Source organism: Rhincodon typus, chromosome 10, assembly GCF_021869965.1.
Source record: "Rhincodon typus isolate 14 chromosome 10, sRhiTyp1.1, whole genome shotgun sequence".
Classification (NCBI taxonomy): Eukaryota; Metazoa; Chordata; class Chondrichthyes; order Orectolobiformes; family Rhincodontidae; genus Rhincodon; species Rhincodon typus.
This window is the reverse complement of record NC_063341.1, coordinates 2,655,137-2,673,214: the sequence shown is the minus strand read 5'-3', so window position 1 is coordinate 2,673,214 and position 18,078 is coordinate 2,655,137. Positions and strand designations below refer to the sequence as shown.

Sequence of the window (18,078 nt, the reverse complement as noted above, 5' to 3'; positions counted from 1 at the left end):
AACCCAGCCTTGGACTTGCCTTCATCGTTTTCTTGCCTCTTGCTCATCAGCCTCTTCAAACTACAGCAATGTGATTTGATACAAATTAAAGTCAGCATTTCCAGAGTGGAAAGCAGTTTTGGCTTAAAATCCAGCCCCTTTGGTATATCGTAATTTCATACACTCTTTGAATTACGCCGTCTGATCTATCACTGCCTGTTAAATCCGCACCTGATTTGGCAACAACTGGAACAGTAAGAGACAACCAGAATGATCCCAGTGTTGGAATATTGGAAGCAGAATTAGGTTAATCGCAATTTGGAATATTGGAAACAGAATTAGAATAATCACAGGATTGGAATATTGGAAGCGTAATCGGGATAATTCAAGTGTTGGAATATTGGAACCACAAGAGGGATAATCCCAGAGTTGGAATACTAGGAAATTATAAGGAAATCCCAATGTTGAAATATTAGAAATGAGATTGGGAGAAGCCCAGTGTTGAAATAATAGAAACAAAAACACTTAATCCCAATGCTCGAATATTGGAACACAATAGTCAGTGTTGGAATATTGGAGACATGATCAGGAAAATCCCAGTGTTGGAATATTGGAAACATGATCGGATATCAGAGTTTTGGAACATTGGAAACATGATCAGAATATACCAGTGCTGGGATTTTGGGAAAATGACTGGAATATCCCAATGTTGGAATATAAGAAACATGATCGGAATATCCCACTGTTGGAATATTGGAAATGTGATTGGAATATCCCATTGCTGGAATATTGGAAACATGGTCAGAATATTCCAGTGTTGGAATATCAGAAACGTGATCAGAATATCCGTGTTGGAGTATTGAAAATATGATTGGAATATCCCAGTGGTAGATTATCGGAAACATCACCAGAATATCCCAGTGTTGGAGTATTGGAAAAATGATCGGAATATTCCTGTGTTGGAGCAGTCAGACTGAATGTGAAGATGTGCACATTTGATAAGAGCAGAGAGAAACATTCTGATGTTTCCAGTAAGTTATTCAAAGTCTCGCAATGTGCAAGTCCTCCTCTTCTGATCATCAGCCTCTCCAATTGATACTGGAAACAGTCTTCCCAATGATGGAATTAGGAAACTCAGGCTAGACATTCTCTACTTTGCCATGAGTTGACAGCTGATGAGGAATTTGATGTTAGCAGGACTTTGCTCTTTAAGAGTTTTACTTTCTAATTAGGTGACTGCAGATTGTTGCCTCTCTGGACTGAGTGGGAATAAGTTGTCAATTACATGCCGTCTTTGTAGCCTTTCTTCATGGAGCTATCGAGGAAGGGGTTGTATTGATACCTTTCGTACCTCGAAAGGTTGCAAAGTGATTTTTGCAATCAGCAAAGTGTCTTTGAACTGTAGTCATTCTCATAACGTAGAGAGAGTGGCAGCCAATTTGCACACAGAAATGGATTGTGGGATAAATGTTTCCTGGGGAGAGCGCCCCCCCCCCCCCGCCACTGCTCTCTTCTCAATTCCACCCCCAGATCTACCTGAGGCAACAGGCAGAACCTGTCTGTCTAAGGACTTGTTTGAAGTTTGGCATCTCTGACAATGCTGCACTCCCTATCGCACTGCATCATGGGGAAGGGGGACAGCAGTCTGGATCTGGCCCGGCTCTTTTGAATGTGCCACTTTTGAGATGGGAGGCCAAAGGCCGACAGGGTTTTCACTGAGGTGCAGGATTAGAAAACTAGCAAAGACAGTGCTGCAGCAAATTGAGATTGAAGCCATCTTGGTTTATTTTTGTAGGCGGAAACAACACAGAACCACCAGCAGGCGGCAGTGAAAGGAACAGAAACACGAACCAGAATCCAGACTGACATCTGCAACAATGCGGGCCGAATGATCTGTTTTTTTTTGCTCTTGAATGGTTCAATAAACACAAGGTGCCTTCCGCTTCCCCCACCACAACACTGTCTATCAAGTGTTTCTTCCTCCTCAGGCCCAGCTCTCAGCCTGTTACTTTGAGTGTTTGAAGCTCAGAATCATTGATGATGAGGATTGATGTGGCACGATGCCTAGGCCCTTCTGTCAAAGTGAGATGTTTCCAAACCCTTGACTATGAATTGCCCCAGCACTGAGTTTTGGTTTGTGAGGAAAGTAGCCTGATCGTCTTGCTGAAGTTGCCTCAACCCAGTGTTTACCCGAGGTCTGGGAGAAGGGTTAATCGCTGAAGGACTGGCCTTGCCCAGAGCTGTGTTGCAGCTGGATCACTCGCTCTGTTTGGGTTAGCGCTTCGCTGCGCTCTTAACCCACGATTGACGATAGCAAGCATGAAGACGCTCTTCAAACAGGCTTAAAGATGACCCAGCTCCCCCGACTGGGGACTAATCACGCTGTGTGCTGAGCCATGGAACTGTAGACACCCAGGAGAGTCATCCTACTTTAATTCCCAATCTCTGTTCTCATCTGACCCTGGGCAGTGGTCTCTGAGAATGTTGTCAGCCTGAGTATGGCCAGAGAAGATGTGAGCAGCTGGAGAGACAGAGACAGAGAGAGAGTGTTTGTGTGTGAGTGGGTGGGTGTGTGTGTGTGAGAGTGGGTGGGTGTGAGTGGATGTGTGTGTGTGTGAGTGGGGGGGTGTGTGTGTGGGTGGGGGTGTGTGTGTGTGAGCGTGAGTGTGTATGTGTGGGTGGCTGTGTGTATGTGTGTGTGTGTGTGTGTGTGTGGGTGGGTGTGTTGGTGTGTGGGTGTGTGTGTGTGAGTGGGTGGGTGTGTGTGTGTGTGTGGGTGTGGACAGTTGTGCCTTATTGTGAAAGTACCTGTTGGTGTTTATTTGAATGTGGGAAATTGGTGCCATTGGCAGCCAGCATTTTTTGCCCGTCCTTTATTGAACTGGGCCTTGTTCTGCCATTGCTGAGGGCAACAGAGAGACAGCCACATTACTCTGGGTTTGGAGTCACACGTAGGCCAAACCGGGTAAGGAAGGCAGATTTCCATCCCTGTAGGAATAATAGTGCAGAGCGTGGGTTTTTACAACCATCGATGATTTGAACTCATGTCTTTAGAGCATTAACCTGGGCCTCTAGATTGTGAGTGCAGTGGTATTATCTCTATATCACAGTTACCCTGCTCCCAATTGTTATCCTGTTTCCCTACTCCTGATCATTATCCCAAATCCTTGTTCCCGATCATTATTCCATGCTCCTGATCGTGATCCTGTTTCCCTGACCCTGATCATTAACCCGTGCTGTCCGCTTCCAGTCGTTATCCCATCTCCCATTCCCGATCATTATCCCACTCCCCTGCTCTCAATTGTTATGCTGTTTCCTTGCTTCTGATCACTATCCTGTGTCCCTGCTTTCTATCATTACCCCATTCCCTGCTCTTGACCGTTATTCCGTATTCCAGCTCCCAATCATTATCCCGTGTCCCTCCTCCCAGTCATTATCCTGCTTCCCTGCTCCTGATTGTCACCCTGTGTGCCAGACTCCAGCTATTATCTACAATGAATTGATTGAATTTTCAATCAATTCTCAGAGTTCCTGGTCCCAATCATTGTCCAGAATATGTGATCCTGACCTTTATCTGTAATTGCTGCTCCTGATTATTTTCCAGTATTCATTCTCCCCATCATTACCTCAAATTCCTGCACCCAGTTCTACTCCAGGATTTCAGCTCCTCTTCACTGCCTGGAGTCAGTGCCCCCTACATTATCTGGAGTTCCGCATCCAATCTTGATCTGGAGCTGGGGCTCCCAGTCTTTATCTGGAGCTCCCTGTGAGCATTTCACTGCTTTCTCACGAGACTAATAACGCGGAACTACGTCCATGCTGAAAGCTGCTTTCCCATGTGAGTTGGAACTTTGAGATTGTCAGTGCTGAGTTGGGTTATCATGTGATATGGACTTATTGACCAGTCCTTCACAGTCTCTGAACAGACTCAAGGCGTAGAACCACCTCCTGTGTTTGGAAATGAGTCATTGATCTTGTTGCTTCCTGTTTGATCTCTCTGTCTCTGACCCCTAACCCTCACAACAGATATCAAGGATATGTCCTTTCAGGAGCTAGCGCTGAAGTTTCCGAAATTGGCGATTGAGGAACTGAGCAAGAACTTTCTGCAATACTACAAGAAGTTGATCCTTCTGGGTATGTACATACATGGGAAAATACCAGTCCCATCAACTCACTGGATAGATCTCCGACTAAATGAAGCTACTTTATTGTATTGTATCATTGGATTTGCCTTTTCAGCAGGTAACACAGTTTGATCACATTATCCAGTAACTCCATTCTGTTGGCCAATAAGTCAGTAACAAATTTTACAGCAATCTACAGATTCTAGTTAAACTGTACACTGCAGCACCCAGTGGCAGAGTCCTGTTAAACTACACAGTACTGCAAATAGTCAACAGTGCCTAGTTAAACAGGGACACTACAACAGCCAGTGTATAGTCTATTTAAACAGCACCAGTCCACAAAGTCTAGTTGAGCAGCACATTAAATAGACCTTGTAAACAGCACACTATAGCTACTAGCCTAGAGTCTACTTAAACTGCACACTACAGCAACCATTCTACAGAGTCTAGTTAAATCACACACAGCAGCAACCAGTCTACAGAGTTTAGTGAAACAATACGCTACAGGAGCCAGTCTACCGAGCCTATTTAAACTGCACACAACAGCAACCAGTCTACAGAGTCTAGTTGAAGTACACACTACAGTAACTAGTCTACACAGCCTATTTCAACTGCATGCTGCGGTAACCAGTCTCCGATTGTTAATCAACAGCACCCTGATGTACTTATGCAAAGTTTGATTTGTCTGAATAGGTCGCAAAAAATACTTATCACTGTATCTTGGTGCATGTAACAATAATAAATCAAATACAGCAAACATATAGAGTCTTGTTAAGCAGATGCTGCAGTAATGAAGCTACAGAGTCTGGTTAAACAGTACTCTACAGCAACCAGCTAGAGAGTCCAGTCAAACAGGACACTGGAGCATCTACTCTACAGAGTCTAGCTAAACTACACAGTACTGCAAACAGTCTACAGTGCCTAGTTAAACAGGACACTAGCAACCAGGGTACAGTCTACTTAAATATGCGCGACAGCAAGCAGTCTACAGAGTCCAGTTAAATTACACACAACAACAGGCAGCCTACAGAGTCTATTTCAACTGCACACTACAGTAACCAGTCTCAGATTGTTAATCAACAGCACACTACAGCGAGCATTCTGTAGAGACTTGTGAAACAGCACACTGCAGTAACGAGGCTATAGAGTCCAGTTAAATAGCATAGAAACCAGGCCAGAGTGTCTAGTTAATCAGAACACTGGAGCAACCAGACTACAGTGTCTATTCAAACAGTATATTACAACAATCAGTCTAGAGTCTAGTTAAACAGCACAATACAGCAAACCAGTCTACATGCTCAAATGAAAAGCACACGACAGCAAACAGCCTAAAGTCTACTTAAACAGCACACTACAGTCTACAGAGTCCAGTTGAACTACACACTGGACAGTACACTACAGCAGCCAGTCTGCAGATCCTATTTAAATACGCACTACGGTGCACAGTGTTTGGAGTCTAGTTAAATTACACACTGAAGCAACCAGTCTACAGAATCTATTTCAACTGCATACTATGGTAACTAGTCTCAGAGCCTTGTTCAACAGCACACTACAGCAACCAGTCTACAGAATCTACATAAACTACATATTATGGCAATCATGTACAGCATCTAATTAAGCAGCAGAGAACAGCAAACAGCCTAAAGTCTACTTAAACAGTACACTACAGCAGCTAAACTACACAGACTATTTAAACTACAGCCTGCAGCATCTATTTAAACAGCCTGGATTCTTGTTAAACAGCACACTGCAGCAAACAGTCTACAAGAGTCCAGTTAGTATTGCGAAAAAAATCCATTTAAAGAATACTGAAGGCCTAACAAAAAAGAAAACTGAACTGCTGATTGAAACTGTAGCATTGTCTCCCAATAAATACAGGATTATTTCTCGAGCACAGTGCTTTGTGTGGAGGCTTGTGGTGGGAAGACAAATGATGTCAAGACAATGATTCTGCTCGCAGACAGCACTGTGGGTGATAAATGGGGGTGTAATCACCCAATCATCTCCAGTCTCATCTGGATCTGTGCTGCAATTAGCTGCAGCATTGGGTATGTATTGAATACGCACTTCCTGCTCCCTGTTCTCATACTGAGCTGCTTTTGTGACATTCCTACCTGGGTCAAAATTGGGTGCAGTCATTAAGGACTGAACCTTGAATGGATGGAATTCTACTGGGTTCAAAATTTTGTGGCATGATTATTGAGCTTTCTAATTGTTCCAGTCCAGCGCTGTGAAGAGGGATTTTAATCTGAATATTCCCAAACAGGAACCTATGGATAAACCACGAGATCCATTCCCTGCTGAAGCCCAAGTGTGAGGTGCTCAAGTTGGGTGGCCCTGACCTTTACACGAAATCTAGGTACTATCTTTGCAAAGCCATCAGGGACGCAAAGAGACAATGCCAGAATAAGTTAGAATCCCAGACTAATCACACGAAAACATATCATTTGTGGCAAGGCTTACGGGCTACAAAGCAAAGTCTTATTAGAATCGCTGGCAACACTGCATCCCTCCCCAATGAGCTCAATGTATTCTATGCTCCTTTTGAACAGAAGCTCAGTGAAATGATGTCACCTGCCCCCGACAGTCTCGGGTACACCTTGTACCCACAGTCACCGCTGCAGATGTCAGATTGGCCTTCTTGAGGGTGAACCTACGGAAAGCAACTGGCCCAGACGGAGTCCCCGGCTGTGAATTCAGATCCTGCGCGGACCAGCTGGTGGGAGTATTCACGGATATCTTTAACCTCTCCTTACTCCGATCTGAGGTTCCCATCTGCTTCGAGATGACCACCATCGTCATGGTACCAAAGAAAAGTCAGGCAACGTACCTTAATGACTACCTCCCGATGGCTCTGACGTCCATCATCATGAAGTGCTTTGAGAGGTTAGTAATGGCACACATCACCTTCAGCCTCCCAGATTGTCTTGATCCATTACAATTTGCCCACCATCGCAACAGGTCCATAGCAGACACCATCTCCCCAGTCCTACACTCACCCCTGGGAACATCTGGATAACAAGGAGGTCACCTGCCTCCTATTTATTGACTTGAGCTCCGCCTTCAACACCATAATTCCAACAACACTCAGCTCCAAACTCCGAGACCTGGGACTCTGCACCCGTCTCTGCGACTGGATCCTCGACTTCCTGACCCGCAGACTGTGATCACTGAGGATAGGCGACAATACCTCCTCCACCATAATCCTCAGGACCAGTGCCCCACAAGGCTGTGTACTCAGCTCCTTTCTATACTCCTTATACACTCACAACTGTGTGGCCAAATTCAGCTCTAACTCCATTTACAAATTTGCTGATGCCACCATCATAGTGGGTCAGATCTCAAACAACAACAAGACAGAGCACAGGAGAGAGAGAGAATGTAGTGGCATGTTGTAAAGACAACAATCTCTCCCTCAATATCAACAAAACGGAGAAACTGGTCAGCGACTTGAGGAAGTGGAGTGGAGGACACACCCTTGTCTGTATCAATGGGGCTGAGGTGGAGGTGGTCGAGCTTCAAGTTCCCAGGAGTAAATATCACCAACAATCTGTCCTGGTCCATCAGCGTCGATGCTACAGTCAAGAAAGCACACCAACACGTCTACGTCCTCAGAAGGCTAAGGAAATTTGGCACATCCATAAAGGCTCCCTCTAATTTTTATAGTAACACCATATAAAGCATCCTATCTGGATGCATCACAGTTTGGTATGGCAACTGTTCTGCCCAAAATCGCGAGAATCTTCAGAGAGTTGTAAACGCAGTCCTGTCCATCATGAAGCCCAATCTTCCTTCCATTGACTCCGTCTATACTTCCCACCCTGGTTATACTCTCTTCCACCCTCTTCCGTCGGGCAGAAGATACAAAAGTTTGAAAACACATACCAACAGGTTTAAGGACAGCTTCTTCCCTGCGGATTATCAGACTTATGAATGGACCTCATTATTAGAGTTGATCTTTCTCTGCACCTTCTCTGTAGCTGTAACGCTATATTCTGCATTCTGTTCTATTACCCTGATGTACTTCTGTAAGGTATGGTTTGCCTGGATAGCGCACAAAGCAATACTTTTCACTGTATCTTGATGCATGTGACCATAATAAACCAAATCAAGATACCAAACGAACAATTGTCATTCAGCAGAGCGACCCTGAACCTGACAGAAAACCAGGCCCAGTTTAGGATTGAGGGAGTGGGAATGCTGGCCAACTTGCAGGGGGAGAAGGTTTCGCTGCTTCATGAGGATCATCCAATTAGATGATGAGGAATCTGCCGTCTCCCATGGAAACATCGCACTTTCCTGTTCGAGGGTGAGTGTGTTAAGTGACCCCTAGCAGGAGAGTGGTCATGGATGGGACAGCACAGAGATGGACACATAAAGGTTGACCATGGTGAAATTGTGGCCTACAAGCAAAGAGGTGAATCCACTGCCCCTTGTATACTAAGGGCCCACCTCCAGCACAGACATGCTCGGGGCTGACTTGAGGGTTTGTGTTGGGACTCGGAAATAGATCAGGAACCAGGAGTTGGGCCAGTGAGGGATGCGAGAGAGCTAGACGCCCCCAAAGAAGTAGTGCTCTGCCTGAATCCTCCAACCCTACACGTCATGTTCTTCATCCCCTCCTGAAGAACACGATCTTTCACAGAAATTGCTGGGGCAGAAGAAGGCCGCTTGGCCCCTTGTCTCTGTGCTAGCTCTCTGAGCATCAAAACTCGGTGCTAATCGCCTGTCATTTCACCGTGACCCTGTGCGTTGTTTCTGTTTAGCCATCCAATGCCCCTCTTGAATGTCTCAATTGAAGCTGCCTCCACCACACTTCCAGGCTGCGAATTCCAGACCTGGACCACTCACTGGGTGGGAAACCACTCACCTTGTATTTGCTCCATTTGCAAATTGCTTTAAACCTGTGCCGTCTGGTTCCTGATCCATTTCTGAATGCAAACAGCTTCTCCGCATCTGCACTGTCCAAACGCCTCATGATTTTGTATGCTTCCACTGGATCCTCTCCTCAGGCTCCTTCTCTTCCCTTGTGGGAGCAGGAGTAGGTCATTCGGCCCCTTGACCCTGCTCTGTCACTCATTGAGACCATGTCTGATCTGTATTCTGACTCTGTCTCCCCATTGTTGCTTCCACAACATTCAATAGCCTTCTGTCAAGTTGCTAAAGAGTTGGACGGTCAATACTGACTAGTGTAGATTTAATGTAATTTCGGCAGTATAGACTCGATGGGCCGATGTATTATGATTCTGTGAATTGTTGCCTCTGGAGCACGGGGTCACAGACTCAGGCCCAGTTTGGAGTGAGATGAGGAGAACAGAAACAGACCCTTCAGTCCAACTCGTCTGTGCTGACCAGATATCCTAAATTAATCTAGTCCCATTTGCCAGTATTTGGCCCATATCCCTCTAAACCCTTCCTATTCATGTACCCGTTTTAAATGTTGTAATTGTACTAGTCTCCACCACTTCCTCTGGCAGCTCGTTCCATACACGCACCACCTCTGCGTGAAAAAGTTGCCCTTTAGGTCCCTTTAATGTCTTTGCTGTCTTGTCTTAAACCTATGCCCTCTAGTTTTGGACTCCCCTACCCTTGGGAAAAGACTTTGGCTATTCACTCTATCCATGCCCATCATAATTTTATAAACTTCTGACGAATCCCCTCAACCTCCGACACTCCAGCGAAAATAGCCCCAGCCTACTCAACCTCTCCCTATAGCTCAAACCCTCCAACCCCCAGCAACATCCTTGCAGATATTTTCTGAACCCTGTCAAGTTTGACAACATCCTTCCGATAGCAGGGAGACCAGAAATGTATGCAGTGGCCTAACCAATGTCCTGTACAGCTGCAATATGACCTCCCAACTCCTATACTCAATGCACTGACCAATAAAGGCAAGCATACCAAACACCACCTTCACTGTCCTTTCTATCTGCGACTCCACATCCACCTTGTGGATACTCAGTCATTGTGTTCAGGCAGGACAGGGCTTAGGAGATATTTAGACACATTACAAACATAAATTCCTGGGTATGGTGGGAAGCTGAAACTGTGATGGATCAGTCACTGTGTTAAATAGTGAGGCAGGTTTACAGAGTCAATGCAGGGGGTGAGTAGGCTGGTTTCTCCTGTTGTTATTCCTGATAACAATCTCTGATATTTTCGCTCCCAGGTCTGATTGATAGAGAGGCCTTACGAGACCAACTGTGGAAGGAGCTCAACCTTAAATCCATAAAAGACAGAAACCAAATCATAACCAGACCCAAGACAGTGCCCAGGTGAGGCTGTGAGCATGGAGCATCAGGGTATGACAGTCCCACTCGTGTGTCTGAGCCTCCAACTCTGTCCCTGCAGGTGTTCTGTGCCACTGTTTGCTCAGAATGCCCCGTGAAGCTCACAGAGACGTGCTTCAGGCTGTAGGACTCTGTTACCTCCCCTTGTAATCAGAGTTCTGAAAGACCCCGGGCTTGCATCGTGATCTCTGAGCAATCAGTGAGGGTCACCGGTTCCCATTGTTTGGTGATTTTGAATTGCCGATCATATTTCGCGCCTAACTAACCAAGAACCAAAATAACATCAGCACATCTTATTATACTTTAACGTTGATGGGAGACAGTGTAGAGGAAGCTTTACTCTGTATCTGACACCGTGCTGTCCCTGTCCTGGGAATGTTTGATAGTGATAATATAGAGGGAGCTTCACTCTGTATCTAACCCCATGTTGTCTTTGTCCTGGAAGTGTTTGATGGGGACAGTGTAGAGGGAGCTTTACTCTGTATCTAACCCCGTGCTGTCCCTGTCTTGGGAATGTTTAATGGGGACAGTGTAGAGGGAGCTTCAGTCTGTATCTAACCCTGTGTCGTCCCTGTCCTGGGAGTGTTTGATGGGGACAGAGGAGAGAGAGCTTTACTCTGTATCTAGCCCCGTGCTGTCCCTGTGCAGGGAGTGTTTGATGGGGATGTTGTAATGAGTTAATGGTGAGTGTGGGGCCTGCTTTGGAGGTGTCTCTGAGCTGCTGTGTGTCTTTGCAGGAACCTGATGGATCTGCTGATGAACCCGACAGCTGTCCTCTTCTTCCAGCGGTTTCTGGAAGCCTATGATGCAGAAGCTCCACTGCGGTTCTGGCAGACAGTCGAAGAACTCCACAGCCTTCACACTGAGAAACAGAGACAGCATGGCATCAAATGGATCCTCAACAACTTCTTCAATCCCAATTTCAACGCAGGTGAGTGGCACACTGTCACTGAGGCCATTCACTCCTACTGTGAGACAATCCAAATCCCCATGGCAGTCTGGGATGCTTATCTGTCCCAGGTAGTATGTCAGTAACTCTTTAAGACACATCGTCACCATATTGTAGCTCATGAGCTCAGGTCTCCCTGCTATGAGAAACTTGAAAGGGTTCAGTAAAGATTTACAAGGACATTGCCGGGTTTGAGCTACAGGGAGAGTCTGAATAGGCTGGGGCTTTTTTTCCCCTGGAGCGTCGGAGGCTGAGGGGTGACTTTATAAAGGTTTATAAAATCAGTAGAGGGCATAGGTTTAAGGTGAGAGGGGAAAGATTTAGAAGAGACCTGAGGGGCAACTTTTTCATGCAGAGGCTGGTGTGTGTATGGAATGAGCTGCCAGAGGAAGTGGTGGAGAGTGGTACAATTGCAACATTTAAAAGGCATCTGGAATGGGTACATGAATAGGAAGGGTTTAAAGGAATATGGGCCAGATTCTGGCAAGTGGAACAAGATTAATTTAAGATATCTAGTCGGCATGGATGAGTTGATCCGAATGGTCTGTTTCCATGCTGTACATCTCTATGACTTTATGACAATCTTAAGTGGACCACTTGAGGCATGACATGTTGAAGGAAGTGTGCTGCTGTTTGTGGCTGAATAGCTAAATATTTGGCTAGATACTGAAGCACCTGCCAATGTGATATTTAAATTGTGATTTGAACTGTGGGATTTACATATATGTTCTTTAATGTTATTTGCTGTGAATTTGGGTCTGGTTTTTGAATCATTCAACTGAGAGTTTTTCTGTGTGTCTGAACTTAATTATTAACTTGTAAGTATTTCTGCAACTATAGAAATTTCTTTTGAAAACAGCTTATGAAGCCTAGAAGGAGAGTGAATGGATGTGTGCACTAATGGACTGTCATTTACTCTAGAATTGTGTGTTTTTTTAAGTTTAAAGGATATGCCCATAACTGAGAGAGAGACTTTTAGTTTACTTTTCATTTTAAGTGAAGTCCTTGGAATAGGATGTCTGCACAGAGCAGTGCTCCTGAGAAGGGAATGATAGATATAGTGAATTAGATTACCTTGCATTGAAAATTATTGGTAATCTCAGATTAGAAGTTTTAGGATAAAATTATGAAGAGATCACTTACAGCTGAGTACAGTGAAGCTCAGGTACGTATCAGTAAGCTTTGCATGATTGGGAAGGAGAGATTCCTCCAGAGCGAGACATTGAGATTCCTCCACAGTGAGACATAGCTCAAGTGAGTATATAGTTTGGGAAATTTGTTGGCAACGTAGGAATTCAGTACAGAGAGGAAAAGCTGCTTTTTGGTTTTTTTTTCTGGCTCCCCGTAGTTCATAAAAATTTCTTAAAACAGGAGAAGTTGAAGCCTAGGATCAGAGGCCCAGCACAAACAGTGATATCCTGGGTAAACCATCAGCTCATCGGTTGGTGATAGCTACCAATTTGACTTTATTATATGTTACTTTCAGATTGAAGGTGAAGAGGGAAAATATTTACAGTATACAAACTAAAAGACCAGTATGAAGTTTTTAAAAATCAAATTAAAAAATTAAAATAGAGATGCCAGGCAAGTATTCAGTGGCAGCAGCGCGAGCCAGAGTGCCAACGGGAATGTAAGGTTTTTTTCTCCAGTATAAAAACTTACCTCATGCAGCAGAGGCCCTCTTGTTTTCAGCGGCAGCAGTGCGAGCCAGAGGTGCCGATTGGAAGGTAAGGTTGTTTTTTTTCTCCAGTATAAAAACTTACCTCGTGCAGCAGAGGCCCTCTTGTTTTCAGCGGCAGGTGTGTGGAGAGAGCGCGAGCCAGGAAGGAACTGATATATTCGGGCATTGGCTAAACCCGAAACACTACACGTGTAGTGTCTCCCACCCATCCTCCTCCTCTAAGCAAAAAAAAGACTGTGTGGAGGGTCGGTAAGGTAAGGCTTTTTTTTTTAATTCTTCTGGAAATCTAGAGTAGAGGGAATGGAAGCTAGAGCAGTTGCATGCTCCTCTTGTGGGATGTGGGAGGTAAGGGTCACTGCTGGTGTCCCTGCTGACTTCACCTGCGAGAAGTGCACCCAACTCCAGCTCCTCAAAAACCGCATGAGGGAACTGGAGCTGGAGCTGGATGAACTCCGGATCATTCGGGAGGCTGAGGGGGTGATAGAGAGGAGTTATAGGGAGGTGGTCACATCCAAAGTACAGGAGAAAGGTAACTGGGTGACTGTCAGGAAGGGGAAAGGGAATAGGCAGACAGTGCAGGGATCCCCTGTGGCCATTCCCCTCAATAATAAGTATTCCGTTTTGGATACTGTTGGGGGGGATGACCATGGTGGGCCATGGTGGACAGGTCTCTGGCACTGAGCCTGGTCCTGTGGCACAGAAGGGAAGGGGGGAGAATAGGAGAGCAATTGTAGTGGGGGATTTGATAGTAAGAGGCGCAGACAGGCGGTTCTGTGGACGCGAACGAGATGAACGGATGGTATGTTGCCTCCCGGGTGCCAGGGTCCGTGATGTCTCGGATCATGTCTTCAAGATCCTTAAGGGGAGGGTGAGCACGCAGCAGTCATGGTACACATCGGTACCCATGACATAGGTAGAATAAGGACAGAGAATGTGAAAAACGAGTACAGGGAGTTAGGTTGGAAGCTGAAGTCCAGGACAACAGGGTAGTTATCTCTGGATTACTACCAGTGCCATGTGATAACGAGGTAAGAAATAGGGAGAGAGTGCAGCTGAACACGTGGCTACAGGGCTGGTGTAGGAGGGAGGACTTCCATTATGTGGATAATTGGAGCACATTCTGGGGAAGGTGGGACCTGTACAGTAAGGACGGGTTGCACCTGAACCGGAAGGACACAAATATCCTGGGAGGGAGGTTTGCTCGAGCTATACGGGATGGTTTAAACTAGATTGGCAGGGGTGGGGAACCGGATTTATAATTCAGAGGATGAGATATTCAGCCTTCCAACGGACACAACAGGGATTGAGGTTGTTTATAAAGAAATGCAGTCGATGGAGCATAATTGTGGACACAGAGATGGTTTGAGGTGTGTATACTTCTATGCTAGAAGTATCAGAAATAAGGCAGATGAACTTAGAGCGTGGGTCGGTACTTGGAACTACGACGTTGTGGCCATTACAGAAACTTGGGTAACTCAGGGAGGAATGGTTGTTGGAAGTTCCGGGATTTAGATGCTTTAAAAGAAATAGGGAGAGTGGAAAAAGAGGCGGGGGAGTGGCATTGCTAATCAGGGCTAGTATAGCAGCTACTGAAAGGCAGAGAATGATATGTCTACAGAGTCAGTTTGGGTTGAGGTCCAGAACAAGAAAGGAGCAGTCACTTTGTTGGGGGTTTTTTATAGACCCCCTAATAGTTGCAGAGAAGTAGAGGAGCAGATTGGGAGGCAGATACTGGAAAGGTGCAGAAGTCACAGGGTTGTAGTCATGGGTGACTTCAACTTTCCAAATATTGATTGGAAACATTTTAGTTGTAATAGTTTAGATGGAGCAGATTTTGTCCAGTGCGTTCAGGAAGGATTCCTGACACAGTATGTCGATAGACCAATACGAGGAGAGGCCACTTTGGATTTGGTGCTTGGCAATGAACTGAGCCAAGTGTTAGACCTGTTGGTAGGAGAGCATTTTGGCGGTAGCGATCATAACTCTGTTACTTTTACAATAGTCATGGAAGAGGATAGGTACATACAGCAGGGTAAGGTTTATAATTGAGGGAAGGGTAATTACAATTCTGTTAGGCAAGAACTGGGTAACATAAAATGGGAACAGATGCTGTCAGGGAAGAGCACTATTGAAATGTGGAGATTGTTTAAGGAATGCATACTGCGTGTGCTCGATATGTTTGTCCCTAGCAGGCAGAGAAGATGCGGTCGAGTGAGGGAGCCTTGGCTCTCAAGAGAGGTTGAACGACTGGTTAAGAGGAAGAAGGAGGCTTATGTAAGGTTTAGGAAACAAGGATCGGAAAAGGCTCTAGCGGGATACAAGTTATCCAGGAAGGAGCTGAACAAAGAGCTTAGGAGAGCTATAAGGGGGCATGAGAAAATCTTGGCAGATAGGATCAAGGAAAACTCCAAGGCTTTTTACACGTATGTGAGGAGTAAGAGAATGACCAGAGAAAGGGTAGGGCCGATCAAGGATTGTAAAGGGAACTTGTGCACGGAGCCTAAAGAGATAGGAGAGGTCCTTAATGAATACTTTTCTTCGATATTCACAACTGAGAGGGACCTAGTTGTATAGGAGGACAGTGTGAAACAGGCTGGTAGGCTAGGGCAGGTCGATGTTAGTAAGGAAGATGTGCTAGGAATTTTGAGGAACTTGAAGATAGATATGTCCCCCAGGCCTGGTAGGATTTATCCAAGGATTCTATGGGAAGCGAGGGAAGAGATCGCAGGGCCTTTGGCGATGATCTTTTCGTCCTCACTGTCCACGGGTATAGTGCCAGAAGATTGGAGAGAGGCAAACATGATTCCCTTATTCAAAACAGGGAATAGGGATAACCCCGGAAATTACAGACCAGTTAGTCTTACATCAGTGGTGGGAAAATTATTGGAAAGGGCTCTGAGAGATAGGATTTATGATCACTTGGAAAGGCACAGTTTGATTCGTGATAGTCAGCATGGATTTGTGAGGGGTAGATCATGCCTCACAAACCTTACTGAATTCTTTGAAGAGGTGACCAAACACGTGGATGAAGGTAGAGCAGTGGATGTGGTATACATGGATTTAAGTAAGGCGTTTGATAAAGTTCCCCATAGTAGGCTCATGCAGAAGGTAAGGAGGCATGGGATAGGGGGAAATGTGGCAGATTAGATTCAGAATTGGCTGACCCTTAGAAGACAAAGGGTGGTAGTGGATGGAAAATATTCAACATGGTGCTCAGTTACGAGTGGTGCTCAGTTACGAGTGGTGTACCACAAGGATCTGTCCTGGGTCCTCTTCTATTTGTGATTTTTGTGAATGATTTGGATGAAGGAGTGGAAGGGTGAATTAGCAAGTTCGCGGACGATATGAAGGTGGGTTGCGTTGTGGATAGTGCGAAGGGCTGTTCTAGGTTACAAAGGGACATTGATAGGATGCAGAGTGGACTGAGAAGTGGCAGATGGAGTTTAACGCTGAAAAGTGTGAGGTGATTCATTTTGGAAGGACAGACTTGAAAGCAGAATATAGGGTTAATGGAAAGATTCTTGGCAGTGTGGAGGAGCAGAGGGATCTTGGGGTTCATGTCCACAGTTCCCTGAAAGCTGCCACCCAGGTGGATAGAGTTGTTAAGAAGGCGTATGGTGTGTTAGCTTTCATTAATAGAGGGATTGAATTCAAGAGCCGTGGAGTTATGCTCCAGCTATACAAAAGCCTGGTTCGGCCACATCTGGAGTATTGTGTCCAGTTCTGGTCGCCTCATTACAGGAAAGATGTGGAGGCGTTGGAAAAGGTGCAGAGGAGATTTACCAGGATGTTGCCTGGAATGGAGGGAAGGTCTTACGAGGAAAGGTTGAGAGAGCTAGGGCTTTTCTCTTTAGAACGACGAAGGATGAGAGGTGACTTGATAGAGGTGTGCAAAATGATCAGAGGTATAGGTAGAGTAGACAGTCAGAGACTTTTTCCTAGGGTGGAGGTAGCTAATACGAGGGGGCATAGTTTTAAAGTGAGTGTAGGTAGATACAGGGGAGACGTCAGAGGTAAGTTCTTTACTCAGAGAGTGGTAGGGGCGTGGAATGCATTGCCGGAGCGGGTAGTGGAGTCAGCCTCATTAGGGGCATTTAAGCGGCTATTAGATGGGCATATGGATGATAGTATAAGGTAGGGGTGGAGGTTAGATAGACCTTAGGATTAGGGTAAAAGTTCGGCACAACATCGTGGGCCAAAGGGCCTGTACTGTGCTGTACAGTTCTATGTTCTAAGGCGATGTGTTGTACTTTCATGATGTGGGAGCTGGTGGACCCCATTGTGGCTTGTAGTGACCACATCTGCAGCAAGTGTTGATTGCCTGAGGAACTCTGGCTCAGAGTTAATGAGCTGGAGTCTGAGCTATGAACACCGTGACACATCAGAGATGGGAGGAGTTACCTGGACGTTGTGTTGCAGGAGGCAGTCGCACCCCTTATATTAGCTACCTGAAATGTGGTCAGTGGTCAGGGTCAGGAGGGTGTGACTACCAGTGAGGCAGATAGTGGGATCCAGGACGTCATGTTGAAGGAGCCTCAGTGCTTGAGCTTGTCTAACAGGTTTGAGATTCTTGCTCTCTTGTGAGGTTGAGAGTGGGGGCTGTAGGGAGGATGAGCAAACTGATCATTGCACCCTGGTTTGGGACAGTGGGGAGAAACCCTCACCCAATGATACAGGTAGGAAGAGGAAGATTACCAAGATGCAATGGAAAGTGTTGTATTGTGTGTTAACCAGACAAGTCATATTTTACATAGTACATCAGGGTAGTAGAAGAGAATGAAGAATGTAGCGTTCCATCTACAGAGAAGATGTAGAGAAAGACCAGATCTAATCTATGACAGGTCCATACAGAAGTCCGATAATAGCGGGGAAGAAGCTGTCCTTAAATCTGTTGGTATGTGTTTTCAAATTTTTGTATCTTCTGCCCAATGAAAGAGGGTGGAAGAAAGTATAAACTGGAGTGGAAGAGGTCTTTGATTATGTTGGCTGCTTTCCCGAGGCAGTGGGAAGTGCAGACAGAGTCAGTGGAAGGAAGGCTGGTTTGTGTGATGGCCA

The 18,078-nt window shown here is 45.6% G+C and overlaps 1 protein-coding gene across 1 annotated transcript in view; it reads left to right on the top strand.

Annotated features, from left to right (window-relative positions):
• LOC109918949 (regulator of G protein signaling like 1) overlaps positions 1–18,078 on the top strand; it is an 89,644-nt gene that overhangs the window by 48,207 nt on the left and 23,359 nt on the right. The window contains exons 11-13 of the mRNA XM_048602006.1: positions 4,006–4,113; positions 10,273–10,378; positions 11,131–11,324. Coding sequence (XP_048457963.1) covers positions 4,006–4,113; positions 10,273–10,378; positions 11,131–11,324 — 408 coding nt within the window. The remainder of the gene's footprint in view (positions 1–4,005; positions 4,114–10,272; positions 10,379–11,130; positions 11,325–18,078) is intronic.